General features: G+C 44.6%; 1 protein-coding gene across 2 annotated transcripts in view; it reads left to right on the forward strand.

Annotated features, from left to right (window-relative positions):
• Positions 1–15,900, forward strand: part of myom1b (myomesin 1b) — a 204,030-nt gene that overhangs the window by 104,223 nt on the left and 83,907 nt on the right. For both annotated transcript variants that reach the window (XM_038809187.1, XM_038809188.1), the window contains exons 12-17: positions 2,597–2,796; positions 7,461–7,517; positions 8,664–8,788; positions 10,265–10,448; positions 11,200–11,374; positions 13,405–13,526. In XM_038809187.1, coding sequence (XP_038665115.1) covers positions 2,597–2,796; positions 7,461–7,517; positions 8,664–8,788; positions 10,265–10,448; positions 11,200–11,374; positions 13,405–13,526 — 863 coding nt within the window. The remainder of the gene's footprint in view (positions 1–2,596; positions 2,797–7,460; positions 7,518–8,663; positions 8,789–10,264; positions 10,449–11,199; positions 11,375–13,404; positions 13,527–15,900) is intronic.

A 15,900-nucleotide genomic window follows, 5' to 3' on the forward strand; every position in this document is an offset into this window, starting at 1 on the left:
GTCTAAGCCACTGAAAGCTACGAAACAGAGCAGCTCTCACTAGAGGGAGATTGTTCTTCCAGCTTTGAAATTAGTTACTAGCTTTCAATTATATTCTGCTGGGAATTGTCCAGGTTAAGTCGCTCAACACCAAATCGTTACGCTTAGGTCATCCTAATGAGTGTCTAGGAAATTTAGACTTATTCAATGTCACAAACACATTTATTTTTTTAGTGTGGTGTTATTACAAACATTTAAAAATACAAAACAAAGTTACAGAGTCTACGAAATTTAAGTCTGCGAACAATTTGTTATTAAAATTAGAATTAGAATTGGAATTAGAACAGTACAGCACAGAACAGGCCCTTCGGCCCTCGATGTTGTGCCGAGCAATGATCACCCTACTCAAGCCCACGTATACCTATCCCAGTAACCCAACAACCCCCATTAACCTTATTTTTTAGGACACTAAGGGCAATTTAGCCTGGCCAATCCACCTAACCCGCACATCTTTGGACTGTGGGAGGAAACCGGAGCACCCGGAGGAAACCCACGCACACACGGGGAGGATGTGCAGACTCCGCACAGACAGTGACCCAGCCGGGAATCGAACCTGGGACCCTGGAGCTGTGAAGCATTTATGCTAACCACCATGCTACCGTGCTGCCCACAATCTGGATATCCAGAAATTATCTCTACTTCAGAACTTTTAAAAAGTAAGAGAAACATACTCACAAAAGTCTTGAGAGACTTGTTTGACAAAACAGGCGGGGAAACAGAACACCTTGACTGTACCCTCTTGCAGGAGAGAGGAGTGAGTGCTCGTCCTATTAAATCTGTCTCTTTTTATACATTTTTCTCCCTTTCTCTAGAATAGCCTGATGATAAATAGCCCGGTTGAGGCTATTTTAGAGATGGCTATTCATATTTGTAGATTTATATTTTTTATAATAGCCTAATGGTAAATAGCTAAAGTGGGTCATCTTAAAGATGGCTATTCACAGGCAGAGAGACATTGTTTACAGGTCATGTTAGTTGTGTTTAATTGCGGTGCTGGTGTCAAAACATCTTGAAATATGACCAAACTAATGGGTTTGTGCAACTTGTTATCTCTGTGGGCCTCTCACTTAAGCTTTTACTAATGATGTTACAAATAATTTTATGTTTATAAATTCAAGATCTTGGAGTAAAATATATTTGCTTTGTTACATTTGATGTTTGGGATAGTTTGAACTATTTAAATCTTATTCCTAATTCTATTTGTTATGTTTCTATCCCAATGGACATTAGGGATTCTGAAAGGACTTGTATTATATTGATTTTACTTGTGTCACACGTGTCGTGCACCAGAATCATAGGAACTAGAAGCAGAAGTAGGCAATTCAGCATCTCGAGCCTGCTCCACCATTCAATCTAATCATGGCTGATCTCTTTCTGATCTCAAACACACCTCCATGCCTGTTCCCCATATCCCTTTAACCCATTTTTAAAATTAAAAATGTATCTATCTCCTTCTTGAAACGATTTAATAATTCAGATTCCTCTGCACTATGGGGCAGCAAGTTCCACAAATTCATCACACTCTGCGGAAAATAGCTCCTCCTGGTCATGAGTTTTGATTCTTGCAAAAGCTTTTATTTTATTTGACTCTGTGATCAGTGGAATATTCATCACAATTCTTCAATTCCACTTTTCCGCACTATCTCCAAATCCCTTAATCCCCTCAGTACCAAAAAATCTATTAATCATTAAGTTGAATTTTGACTGACTGAGCATCCACTGTTCCCTAGGGTAGAGAATGAAGAACCACAACTGTTTGAGTGAACATTTCTCTTCACCTCAATCCTAAATGGTCAACCCATGCTAACTCCTCAGGCAGCAAAACATCCTCCCAGCGTTTACCCCATCAAGCCGTTTTAAAAGTTTTATGCTTCTCATTCATCTAAATTCCTCAAAACGACAATTCCTTCTTCACAGAAATGAATCCAGTGAACCTTTGTTGAACTCACTCTCAGGCTTGTATATCCTTCTTTCGATAAGGAGACCAAAACTGTACATATTTCCACAAGTGTGGTCTCACCAATAATTGTAACAAGACGACTTCAATCTTATCCTCCAATCCGTTAAGATCAAAGGCACACATACCATTCACTTTCCTAATTGCTTCCTATACCTGCATGTTAGCATCTTGTGATTCATTTGCAAGGATATTGAGGTCCCTCTGAATGCCATCATTTCTAGTCTCTGAAAAATATTCTGCTTTTTCAATTTTTTCCTCCAGGAGAACTTCACACTTATGTTTCTTAGCAACCTCTTTGCATACTCCTCACAACTTACTTTCCAACCTAACACCTTCAGCAAAATTGGATGTGTTACACTCAGCACACTCATCTCAGTCACTGATACCCATAACCTTCAGGAGAGAAGAACGAATAGAAGAGAATCTGCAAGTGGCACAAAAAAAGGTGTTTAAACAATAAATAAATGTCCCGACATGTGTTGTGCAATGGTCACCCATGATGTTTTGTATAGTAGTGATGGCAGAATGAGTTTCAGAATGGTAAATGACTAGATTTTCTGTTTATTCCAACAAACAACTAAATTCCTTTGTTTACAGATGTGAAGTAGGAACCAGTCATTGGGTTCAGTGTAATGACACGCCAGTGAAGTTTGCCCGCTTCCCTGTTACTGGGTTGGTAGAAGGCCGTTCCTACATCTTCCGTGTGCGTGCTGTCAATCATGTTGGAATCAGCAGGCCATCCCGTATATCTGAGCCTGTTGCAGCCTTGGATCCTTCTGATAAAGCAAGACTGAAGGGTATGTCTTTTTTTTTACTGTTAACCCTGAGAAAGGAATTCTTTAAAGAGCAAGTCCTTTGGTACCTTCATTAACAGCTCGTGTTTGGTTACAGTCTTAATGTGAAGGACAATAGGCCAAATATTAACTCCAACTTCTGCTGCTCAGAATGAATTTGTATTGCATGCTAAGTAAGTAATAGAAAGAGAAAGTAGAACACACTCAAAGCTGTGGCAATCCTCTGTATTTATGGGAGCACAGTACATTAGAGCACCAATACGTGGTGCCATTGAGAAGGTGGGACATAGATTTGAACTACCAGGGGAATGAGTTCCAAAATCAGGTGAATCAGCCTGAGGGTAGGATCTCCCATAGCGATAGATAGAAAGCCAGGAGGATGAATTCCTGTCGATCTGATCTCTGGTCCAGAGCAGTGTAGGAAATATACCTGGTTTCTTGTCTTAAATCTTGAAAATATGCAAACATTGTGCCTATCAGTGCTAATTGACCTATCATTAATCTGCACAGGCACAGTCCAGGAAGTGTTAGGTATTTTGGCTAGTTTAATTCTGCTTGAGAGAATCTGGGAGCCAATGCACATGATAAGCATACAGCACCATTTTGTAGCCATTGCCTCCCCATTAAAACCAATTAAGAAGTTCAAATAAGCACTGATTAACTGTTCAAACTCCTGCTCTTTATTTCTTCTCTTCTGTACAGTTTATAGTCCAATTTCCTTGTCTTCCTCCATCCTCTCCTTTAACTTTCTCCAATCAGAGGGCCATAACACTATTTGCACCGGGGAGATCTCAGAATGAAATCTTCTCCATTCCCAGCCAGCGACACAGGTTCATGCCCAGCGAGGGTTTGAACCTGATTACCACAAATTTAACCGGTATTAAATATTCTTAAACAGCTTAACGCCACTCCTTCTGAGGTTGTCAGATGTTCCCACCCCATCAGTGATGTGATGCCGGTGGGAATCACTACTGGTTTCCAAAAGCGGAAATCAGTTGTGAGACTATGCTGGGGGCTCAGGAGTCACCCTGGGTGGTGAGGGACATAGCTGGGCAGTGGCCTGGCACAGGACCTTACCAGTACCAACCTGGCAGTGTCAGGGTGTGGGACCAGGGACAAGGCCTCTACGCAACACTATTATTGCCATTATATTGAGGGGGGTGAACAATGGCCCGGTGCCGGTGATGTGCAGGGAGTGTGGTCAGATCACCTTGATGCCTGCGTGGTAGGAGGGAGGGGGTGTGGGCGGGGAGAGAGGGGGTGCGGTGACCCGAACATTGAGGGATTGCCTCTCAGTCTTCTAGGTTTGGGGTTGTTCCCCTTGTCTGCCAGAAATCCCAATGTCTATGGGGACGGTTGATTTGAGGGTGGCCTTTACTTAGGGCGCAATTCAGTGGACTTGAAACAAATTCAGCTTTCAGGCACGTTTCACAGGGTGTTTCTCGACAGCTGCAGTGCCGAGATTCATCCCGCTCTTCACCGGCACTTTGCTAGTTTTTTGGGCCTCGGGGAGATCCTCAATGCCGAGTCCATTTCCTACACTGGTGAGCTGAACTCCCCACAGATCAGTTATTTTTATTGGTCTCTGCATCCCCCCCACTTTCAGATGCGCCCACACTTTCTGGACCCCTCCACTCCTTGTAGCCTCTGGAACTCCGGACCCCCCCATCCCCCACCCTAATGGACCCCTCTCCCCCTGAACCCTACCCCTGGCAGTGTCAGCCTGGAGTCCGGGCACTGCCATGGTGTCCAGATACCAGGGGGAATGTCAGGGCACCACCCTTCCCTGTCCCTGACCACCCGGGAATCACTAATGGCCTGCAAGACCCCCACCCCTCCCCCCATTCCCCACATAAGGTGCCGTCATGCCTGGTCAACATTTGTTGAATCCAGTGCTAAGCGGCTCCTGGTCAAGGCTCACAGGCACGGCCGTCTACTCCTGGGTGCAGGGTGAAAGCGGCGTCTGGGTATTTAAATTATGCTAATTTAAATATGCTGTTCTCCATCACACCCAGCAATGGCGAAATCCAGATCTCGGCAGGTGGAACGAGTCAGGGTGACTCAATTTAGGGCTTTCATGGATTCACCCATTGCACCCGACTTCACGCTGGATGCAATGCCGTGGCTGAATCGCGCCCTTAGACAATTAAAGGTGGCTTCCCGATCTCTATGGAGCCGGGCTTGCTGGCATTATCAGGCTCATATGATGGCACAAAACACACCTCTGCTTTTTTTGACAAAGTGTCAGAAGATCTGGGATGGGATTCTCCAGGAATCGGTGGGGCAGGCAGAAATGGCACAGTGGAGTGGCGAAAACAACTGAGGCGTCGGGCCGCCCCAAAGGTGCGGAATCCTCCGCACCTTCAGGGGCCAGGCCAGCGGCGCAGTGGTTTGCGCCCCGCCGGCCGGCTTGGAAGACCTTTGGCGCCTCGCCAGCCAGGGCCGAAGGGACTCCGCCAGCCGGCGCAGGTCCGTGCATGCGTGGGAGTGTCAGCGGCTGCTGACGTCATCCCTGCGCATGCACGGGGGGGGTTCACCTACGCGTCGGCCATCGCGGAGGCTTACACGGCCGGCGCGTAGGAATAGAGTGCCCCCACGGCACAGGCCCGCCCGCGGATCGTTGGGCCCCAATCACGGGCCAGGCCACCTTGGGGGCACCCCCCAGGGCCAGATCGCCCCGCGTCCCCCCCAGGGGGACCAATATTTTAACTGTGCAATTCAGTATGTATCTATTGGTAGCCCGCCCGTACCGCCAGGTCCTGCCAGTAAGGGACCTACTCCAATCTACGCCGGCGGGACCTGCATAGAACGGGCAGGTGTGATGGATATCACGTTCACCGCAGGATTCGAATTAAAATAAGGCATTAATACAAACAGCATTCTAATTCAAGATGGAATAAAACCACTCCAGCTAAAGGTCAGGTAGAGGTTATCAGCTGATGGGAGAGACTCCAAGCTGGTCACAAGGACTCATTAATATTAAACAATTAAAGGCTCTTTTTGGCAGACCAATAAATTCTATGAGAGAACTATGAGAGGGGGGGGGGGTTGTTGGGTTACGGGTATAGGGTGGATATGTGGGTTTGAGGAGGGTGATCATGGCTCGGCACAACATTGAGGGCCGAAGGGCCTGTTCTGTGCTGTACTGTTCTATGTTCTATGTTCTATAACTCCCTATACCTAGAAGTATTCAAAATATGAGAACAGATAAACAGGTACACAAATCCTTCTCAAACTATACCTTTGGACACTTACGATAACACCTTCACAAAAGGGTCGTTTTCTAATATCTGGAGAAAGTGACAACACTGAAAAAAGACAGGCACCAAATGGGGCCTCCCTTGCCAATATATTTTAGGACTCCTGACAATTACACAGACCCTACAACTATTAAAAGATCAATCAGTGATAGCACATCCAATTAGCCATTTGGCTATAGGTAATTAACCAGCAATAAATGCCAAGGTAACGGATGCCTTCCTGAACCGATAAGCAAGTTTTATGTATATAAGGAGAAGGCATTTTTGCAGAAACACTCTCTCTCTCCGATTCTGACCCCCCTTCGGGGTAGCAGTCAGTTCTGTTCTTAGAAACTTGCCTCGTCGAATAAAACCTCAGGTTGTAAGTATGGTTTTGTATAATTCCTTAGAAATGTATTAAGAAACTGATAGAGATGCTTTAGGATTATTCCATGTTTTAGATATCTCATTCTATTGAGAGAATTTAATATGTTAGCAGATAACTAAGGACTGTTAAAGATTTTGTATTAATAACAGATAACTAGATAGACTGTTAGTTCACTTATATTTTAACTGTGCAATTCAGTATGTATCTATTGGTAGTATTTTCACAATAAAGATACTTTAATTAAAATCATACTGTGTGAAAATTAACCTTGAAGTTAAGAATCCTAGACACTCATTCAGGAAGCCCTGAATAGGCGAGGACCCACGACATCAAGAGGTATCGATTTAGTTATGAGTGACGAATCTGAACTCTCCCATTAAAAAGTAACTGAGACCGTGTTTAACTGCTTGAGACCTGGAAAAGCATTCTCCCTTCGTGAGATCTATTCTGAGTCTTGGCAGGAAAACAGGTTTCCCTCTTTTGATAGGTTGACCTAGAGCATAGATTAGTAATAGAGTATTATCAGGTCCGAAATAACCTAAATCCACGACACGGGACTTCGGCACATCACGGGCCGGAGAATCGCCGGGCGGGGGCCGCTGTGAGCGGCCGCTGACCGGCGCGGCTCAATTCCCGCCCCCGCCAAATCTCTGGTGCCGGAGAATTTGGCAGCCGGCGGGGGCGGGATTCATGCCGGCCCCCCGGCGATTCTCTGACCCGGCGGGGGGGTCGGAGAATCCCGCTCCTGGTGTGAAAACCTGGCTGCGGCTGGAATTCTCCGGTCATTGCTGTTTATGTTTCCTGCCAGCAGCGCACCCACACCCGTGGGCTTCCCAGCAACATGGAGTGGCTTCAATCGGAAATCCTATTGGCAAGAGGCAGGAAGATAGAATCCTGCCACCAGCGAACGGTGTGCTGCTGAGAAACACGCGGTGTTTTGTTAATAACTGATTTTTCCTCCACAATAAAAAAGCTTTGAAAATTCTTCTTGGGGTTTGTTCAAAGCAATGTTTTATCTTTTTGTGTTATTTGATTATCAGGAATTCCATTACCCCCATGGACAGGACAGATTATTGTAACAGAAGAAGAACCAGCAGGTAAATACATCTTCTTCTAATCTGTCAGATCAAACACAACCTGAAACAGTGTGGAAATCAATCAAAACATTTATTTTCTAAAACCTGTATTTTCCATTTTCTTTTTCTCAACAGAAAACTCATAAGAATGGGTATGATCAGTCATAATTCGGGAGATTTTAACTTTTGGGTCCGTGACTCGTGGAGTCAGCCAGCTCCCGTTCCAGTGACAATGAGCCCCCCCCCCATCCAGGTTATAATTATAAGAGCAGGTGCCAAAGGGCGACAGTCGTTTTTTGTTGGGTTCAAAGGAGCATTCCTGCGACTGACAATACTAAGAAAGAGGAAAGGCCAAATTTGACGCGGTCAACTGCTGGACACGACAAATGATCTTAGCAACAACTGGCAAAATTTATATGTTTAATTAAGTTTTTAAAATCTTCCTTTCATTCCGCACCACAGCAATTTTTCAACTTCTCTCTCCTCCACGAACCCCCCCCCCCCCCCCCCCCCCCCCTTCATCCCAGCATGGGCAGCCCAGTTGCACTATATATGGGCCTAATTCCTCTGCCATATGCTTTTCATATGTAAATACACTGAGTTTAAAAATGTCCAAAATCAGGGATATGCAGACAAGGTGTGGGTAGAAGCCCCATCGCAAAACACCGCAGTAGCTGTGTGGGGATAATTAGACCCGACTATCTGCAGGTTTACGGAATCATAAAAGTTACAGTGCAGAAGGAGGCCATTCCGCCCATCGATTCTGCACCGACTCTTGGAAAGAGCACCCTACCCAAGCCCACACCCTATCCCCATAACCCAGTAACCCCACCCAACACTAAGGGCAATTTTGGACACCCTGGGCAATTTAGTATGGCCGATCCACCTAACCTGCACATCTTTGGACTGTGGGAGGAAACCGGAGCACCCGGAGGAAACCCACACAGACACAGGGAGAACGTGCAGACTCCGCACAGACAGTGACCCAAGCCGGGAATCAAACCTGGAACCCTGGAACTGTGAAACAATTGTGCTAACCACTATGCTACCGTGCTGCCCGTTTTGAGCCCAGCAGCATCAGAGCCTTTCTCTGCATGATGATCCGGAGGGGGAAATCCCTGGACAATTTTTCACTTCTAAATTCCTGTCCCATTCCTGTCTCAACAGAGGGAGTGGTGCCTGGACAACCTACAGAACTTACTGTGACTGAAGCCACAAAGAATTATGTTGTCCTCAGCTGGAAACCTCCTGGCCAACGTGGTCACGAAGGAATCATGTATTATGTAGAAAAGGTAAATATGTCAAGACGCATAAGGAAAAAAGTAACACCATTCCCAAATTTGTTAAAATGTATGGCTAAAATATTGCTGTAGAATATTAGCCCATGATCATCAAATTACTTTTGCATGAAACTCTTTTGACTGCTTCTAAAAAAAACACAGGAATTAAGCTATTTAAGAAAAATCAAGTCATGTTTTACTGATGCAAAATGTAACTGTAACTGTGGGCGGAATTCTCCGCTCCCCACGCCGGGTGGGAGAATCGTGGGAGGGCCGGGCGACTCACAACGCGCCCCCCCGCAATTCTCTCACCCCCCCTCTTGGATGAATCGCCGCTCGCCGTTTTACATGGCGACCGGCGATTCTCCGGCCCGGATGGGCCGAGCGGCCTGCCGTTCCTGACTGGTTCACGACGGCGGCGGCCACACCTGGTCGCTGCCATCATGAACAAGGCGCCAAATGCTGGTTTGAAGCTTGTGGGGGGCGGAGGGAGGAGTGAGCACCACGGCCGTGCTCGGGAGGGGACTGGCCCGCGATCATCGTCGGGCCGGCGTCTTTAAGAGACGCACTCTTTCCCTTCCGCAACCCCGCAAGATCAAGCCACCACGTCTTGCGGGGCAGCGGAGGGGAAGACGGCATGCGCGGGTTGGAGCTGTCAGCCGTCGTGACGTCAGCCGCACATGCGCGGGTTGGAGCCGGCCAACCTGCGCATGCACGGCTGACGTCACATAGGCGCCGCCGTCGCGTCATTCTTGGCGCAAGCGTCAAGGCCCGGCGGCCGAGATTTACGGAGCGCTGCTCCTAGCCCCCTGGGTGGGGGTGAATTAGGTGCGAGGAGCGGCCTCCAAGGCTGTTGTGAAACCCGGCCGAGTTCACGACGGCCTTCCCGATTTATCGCGAGAGCGGAGAATTTCGCCCTGTGTACTTGATGCAATAAATTGCCATTTTTCAAAAATGGCTTTAAATAAGTTATTAATATGAAGGGAGTACTTATTATCCATACTAAGCCAGTTTTCAACCCCCTTTTTATTCTGATAAAATTAATTATGGACAAATACAGATCCTTCCAATTTGGAAGCTTTTATTCAGCATCAAAGGGGCATCTTTGAAATCTTGGCAATTACTTTTATAATTATTTACAGATTAGTGACATGTTGCTAAATGTTGCATCAGATATCATTGTGTCACTTGTGCATGACATCATCAATGTGGTATAATACTCGACTCTTTCGGACTTTTTACATTTCTACAAACAAAATGTTAATTCTTCCAATAGGGCTACTCAAAAAAGGCAACCCATGACAATGCAAATACTACTCTGAACTTCCCAATAACATGCAGATTAATATGATCCCAGCAGGTTCACCAGTGGCTGTGCTCACAAGGAAAATCCAGCCTAACCCATATATATTTTAACGATTCCTAATTTGCCTTTTCTACTCCTGAATTTTTATGCTCATTTGTCCTTTCGTGGCTTGCTTGCATTAGTGTGTTGCAGGCACTGAGAACTGGCAGAGGGTTAACCCAGAGATCCCAGTGAAGTCTCCACGGTTCGCATTGTTTGACCTGGCAGAGGGTAAATCTTACCGTTTCCGTGTCCGCTCTGCTAACTCTGCTGGCATTGGTGAGCCTTCTGAAGCAACAGAATTTACTGAAGTAACAGATAAACTTGGTAAGTATGAACAATACATGAACCTTAACTCACCCGGCCTGCCTGCCTTACCGTAATTCCTTACAATGATTGTTGCCAGGATGTCACCGTTTCCTGGTCAGAATCGTGCACGGTACACTAGGTAGGGATTTGATTAAAGTGCTTTGTTAATTACCTGTGATTGATACTCTATCGCCCCGAATGTGCAGCCTAAATCTTGTTTGCTTTTTAAAAAAAAAAAAGTGCTGTTGCACACGCTTTCCAATGTGGCACCAATCTCCTTAAAACAGAATAATGAGGTTAGACTTGAGAGACAAAGAAGCTGGGGGCGACACGGTGGGGCAGTAGTTAGCAGTAGTGCCTCACACCGCCGAGGACCCGGGTTCGATCCCGGCCCCGGGATAACGGTCCATGTGGAGTTTGCACATTCTCCCCGTGTCTGTGTGGGTCTCACCCTCACAACCCAAAGATGTGCAGGGTAGGTGAATTGACCATGCTAAATTGCCCCTTAATTGGAAAAAAGAATTGGGTACTCTAAATTATAAACAAGGAAACAAAAAGAGACAAAGAGGCTTACGTTTGGCCCACAAATTCTGAAGGATGAAGTTTTAAAGTATTTTACTCTAGCATATTTCCTTTCGACTAAATGCCAAAAAATACAGTTGCCAATTACCTTCAATCTACGGCCACTTATACAGACTATGAAGCCTTTGAGACGAGTCGAAACGGCCACGTTCATTCCAGTAACTTTTTTTTGCCATTTTTCTTTCAGATATTCCAAAACCTCCTCATCATGTTGTTCCTTCAAGGAACACAGACACGTCTATGGTTGTCACTTGGGAAGAGTCAAAAGACGCAAAAGAATTGGTGGGATACTACATTGAAGCAAGCATCAGTGGATCTGGAAAATGGGAACCGTGCAACAACAAACCAGTGAAAAGAAATAGGTAGCGATGAAGGCGATTTGAGAGTCTGACAAAAACAAATCAAAATGAGTGAGATAGAGGGCGAATGAATATGTGTGAAGAGTGTTTGATTCAGAGGGTGGAATTCTTCGGCTGTTGGGATTCTCTGTTCCTGCCGGCAGTGCACCCCTGGCCCGTGGGCTTCCTGGCGGCGTGGGGTGGCTTAAATGGGAAATCTCATTGACAAGCGACTGGAGTAGTGAATCTGGCCGTGAGCGAAGAGCGTGCCACAAAGAAGCGCACGGATGGGGCTCAGGAGAATCCCATCCAGAATATGTTAGTAATTATTTGTGGGGAGGCATGGACTAGTAATCCACAGACCCAGGGTAATGCTTTGGGGACCAGGGTTCATATCCCACCAGAACAGATGGTGAAATTTAAATTCAAGAAAAATATGGAATTAAAAGTCTAATTAAGGAAATCTGCCATCCTGATATGGTCACGTGTGACTCCACACTCTTAAATGTCCTAAAAGGCAGTTAAGGATGGGCTATAAGTGCTGGTCCAGCCAGTTACACCTATAGGAGACGCTGATGTAATTTATGTCTAATTATATATGAAGTCAAGAGAAAAATGAGGTCTGAAAATCTTCTTGTTTTCCATATATTGCTTCAGTTACTGCTCTTCATATCTCTATAGGACATATGCTAGAAACAGAGAAAATGTCTGTAACACCAAACCCCTTCTCTTTATCTTGATGACTGGTTCAGCATAATGCACTCTTTTAATATTTTTCTCAGATTTCATTTACTTTTCACAGGGAATCGGCAGACCACAATCCAACTGGTGGAACACATTCACCTAATATCAATAGAAATTGAAAGCACATTGGTATCAGCTGGCAGGGTCAGGCTCTTTAAAATTGGTGTCCGATTGTTTCAAAGCTGCAACCCCCATTATAAAGGAGTACAACAGTGTATAAATTCTCAACATCAATATCATAGCTTCGGGGAGAGGAAAACAAAAAATTGTGTTTTGTTTGGACAGCAAGTTTTAATTTTTTCCTTTAATACCCTTTCTTTAAAACCAAACGGTGATGGAATAATATGAACACAAAGTTACTCCGCCTAACTTTCCCTTTCCCTGTAAACCTTATGAATAAAATCAACTCCCCCTCCCCCCTCCTCATTTAGGCTGCAGCACAAACAGGTTCAGGACCTGCTCAATCTCGAACTCCCATGTCCCACCTCGTCAACTTTGCCAACCTGGGAAATTTAGGTCAGTTAACATCTTTGCTAAAGACAAATCATTTCATACTAAAATATCAACATGTGGGGTCGCCAACCTCACTCATTTGTCAAGTCACCAGGAATAGAAGATTAATCTCCTGGGTACTGCTACTGCAAGCACCAGCGCAAAAAAAACCAAAAGTAGATTGTGATTTAGGCTAGCATGCAGCAGACAGCATATCCATGGTTTGTGTACGCAGGAAGAATCATGTGACAACCAGCCTTACACTCGGCCCACTCCATGTGTCAGAAAGGAGAACTCAGCTGTGTGGAACATTAAACATCAGGGAAATGGTACGGGCAACAAGCCGGAGGTTCCTAATTTTAACCAAAGAAGAGATGGGATAGCCAAAACTGGGCAAAAACCTAAATATACATGAACATGCCTAAATAACAGGGCATACCACAAGATATCTCATTCAACAATGTATGGTTGGATAATATTTGCAAACTGTGGGCAAATGATTAGACCTTCAGGAATGCATCTAATCTGAGTTGCTAGCCCTTGTTCATAAGCTACTACCACATTGTTTAGTTTCACCATAGTTATGTAACATTTGTTTTCATTTAATCTGCACAAAAGTGTGGGAAAAACAATGAAAATAATATTGTTTTGTAATATTGTTATCCATTGAATGAAAACACTTATGTATACAGGTACTTATAGCCAAAAAGTGTAAGAAAAATATGAACTGAAACATGAATAAACAACTACTGTGACACACCTTTATAAATCTATAAAAACAGTAATTGATGTTAGAAATGAAGTATTTTGTTTTACAGGTTTATTTGTCATGGGCTACAAACAGGACAGTTATACAAGTTCCAAGTCAGGGCTGTTAATGCAGCCGGACTCAGTCAATTCTCACCTGAGTCTGAGGCACTAGAAGTCAAAGCTGCTTTAGGTAAGTTGTAACATTTAAACTGTTGGCATACGCAGCAGTCTTTTCAAAAGTGCATTTACTTACTTTATGAAAATATATTTATGAAAATATATTTACTTATTTTTGAACTGGATTTAGTATGAAAATTCATCTACTTAATTTTAAAGTGTATTTATTTATTTCTGGAAATGAAATAATTTACTTTTGGAAGTGCATTTATTAATATGAATTTGCTCTTTAATTAATGACACACTATTTCCACAGTGTCATCTGTATCACTTTATCATCCATGATGCCATAAGTCGCTGTTCTGATCATGCACTGTGCCTGTATCACATGGAAAGCGTATTCTTATTCATTGAGCCATTAGCCACTGTAAGAAATCACACATGAGTCTGTCTCACAGTCATATGTTACAAAGCTTACCTGAACCATGGATTACCAACATTGCTCCAGCATAATGTAACGTATCTCATAACTCCACCATGTGCATATCTTATTCATACATAAAATCATCTAACTTCCTTTCTGATCTGCATTTACAACAGTTTTTGCTTATTGCCTGTTAACAGTACAAGAGCACACTTAATGTCTGACCCCATGACTGCCGATGCCTGCTTTAACAGATTGTCTTGTCTGATGGAAGTAAACATTGTATAAGCTCTATTTAGTGTGTGAAATTCTCACCTTGCAAAGTCCTGTATTTATCAAAAACTAATCCATGCACCTCTTACTCATTATCATTTACCATTTCATGTTAGATTTAAATGAATCAATTAAAGCGGTAATAAATATAAATTAGATGTACCGATATTTAATTATTAATGGACGTGCACCCCTTCAATGCAATTCCAGTTCAATCAGCAATTAGTTTACTGAGGAAACCTTGAGGTCATTATGCATTAGGTATATTGTGATGATTAGATTGCATTGGTGTAACCATTGGCATTATTAATGCAACTATTTGGAAGAGAGACTGAAGCAACTTATTTTCTTCATTGGCCAAATATTTTATGATGCTAATAAATCTGCCAGGGTGTTGCTCATGAATAGTTTTGCAGTATATAATTCCATTCATATTAACTGTACTGAACTGCTGTTGCTGATTTATTTTTCACTTGGGTGTTGTAGTTATCTTCAAAGACACTATTTGTCGGCATAGAAGTTGGACAAGGAAACGTTAGAGGTGAATTTTAGGGCTGAGAAGCTAGGTTTGGGCAGCACTTATTGATACTACTTGTGGAGCATGTAACACTTCTCTGAGAAGGAAAGCATATGAGAGTTTGGGCGATATTGGTGATTTTTTTCAGTCCATCTCAAGGGATTCAGAGTCCAGTGGAATTACTGCTTGTGACTGTGTACTGTAGTTCTGTTTTACTTCCTATGTCTTTGTGGTGGTCACCACTGAGGTATATAGAGGATGTAAGTGTTTTGTGGTAAGGCCCTGTACTGCATGTGCGGGGGTGGTTCCCTGCCTTCTGGCTCCACCCAGTAGGCGGAGTATAAATATGTGTGCTTCCAGTACAGCAGCCACTTCGCCAGCTGCTGTAGGAGGCCACACATCTTAATTTACTCTGTCTCTCTCCCCCTCCCCCTCGCCCTCTCTCTGTTCGTGGGTATTTTACGCCCCTATTCTGGGGGGCAGGAACAACAGAGGCAGCAGAGAATCAAGCGGGAGATCCAAAACGGCTTTACACCTGCAGGATATCCTCAGTTGACTTTTCCCACCCCCCACCAACAACAAAACGGGGATCCCGACATACATGTCATTAGCAAAGCAAGTCAGGCATTTATGCCTGATGGTCCCCCAATGTTGGACTGTCCATTCACATTGGTATGCAGTCATGACAGATCCCCCATGACAAGCGCCTGGCGGACAGAACCTGCCGGAAGCACACAGGTAGGTACGGTCCCTGGGGGAGAGGGTCATGCCTGGGCAATGTCCTGGCACTGCCCCTGGTGTAGACGTAGCACTGGCTGGGGGTACTGCCAGCCGACATTGCCAGGGAGTTCTGTGGGGTAGATGCCAGGTGTTCAGTATCCATGGTGTGGGGTAGTCTGTTCTGGCAGGAGGGAGGGAGGGCATTCTGTGGTGGGGTGGGGAATTGGTTTCATGGTGGTGAGGAGGTGTTCCTTGGCTTGTGGAACCTGCCTCCTTTTTTTTTTTACCTAAGTTGGCCATTCTACAGCCTCATAAAGCCTGGAACAGATCCCACTATGTCGGCTGAATTGTGGGAAGGTCCAGAAACGGGATTTGCGCCACCACAAAACAGTTTCCAATTCTCTCGGCCTGCTCCATCTAGCATGATCATGCTCTCACTCAGAAAGGGTGAGAAAATGATCACAGCTAATTTACATTCATTTTAATCACATCGGTGAGAGTAAATTCGAATGC

The sequence above is a fragment of the Scyliorhinus canicula genome, chromosome 10 (assembly GCF_902713615.1).
Source record: "Scyliorhinus canicula chromosome 10, sScyCan1.1, whole genome shotgun sequence".
Lineage (NCBI taxonomy): Eukaryota > Metazoa > Chordata > Chondrichthyes > Carcharhiniformes > Scyliorhinidae > Scyliorhinus > Scyliorhinus canicula.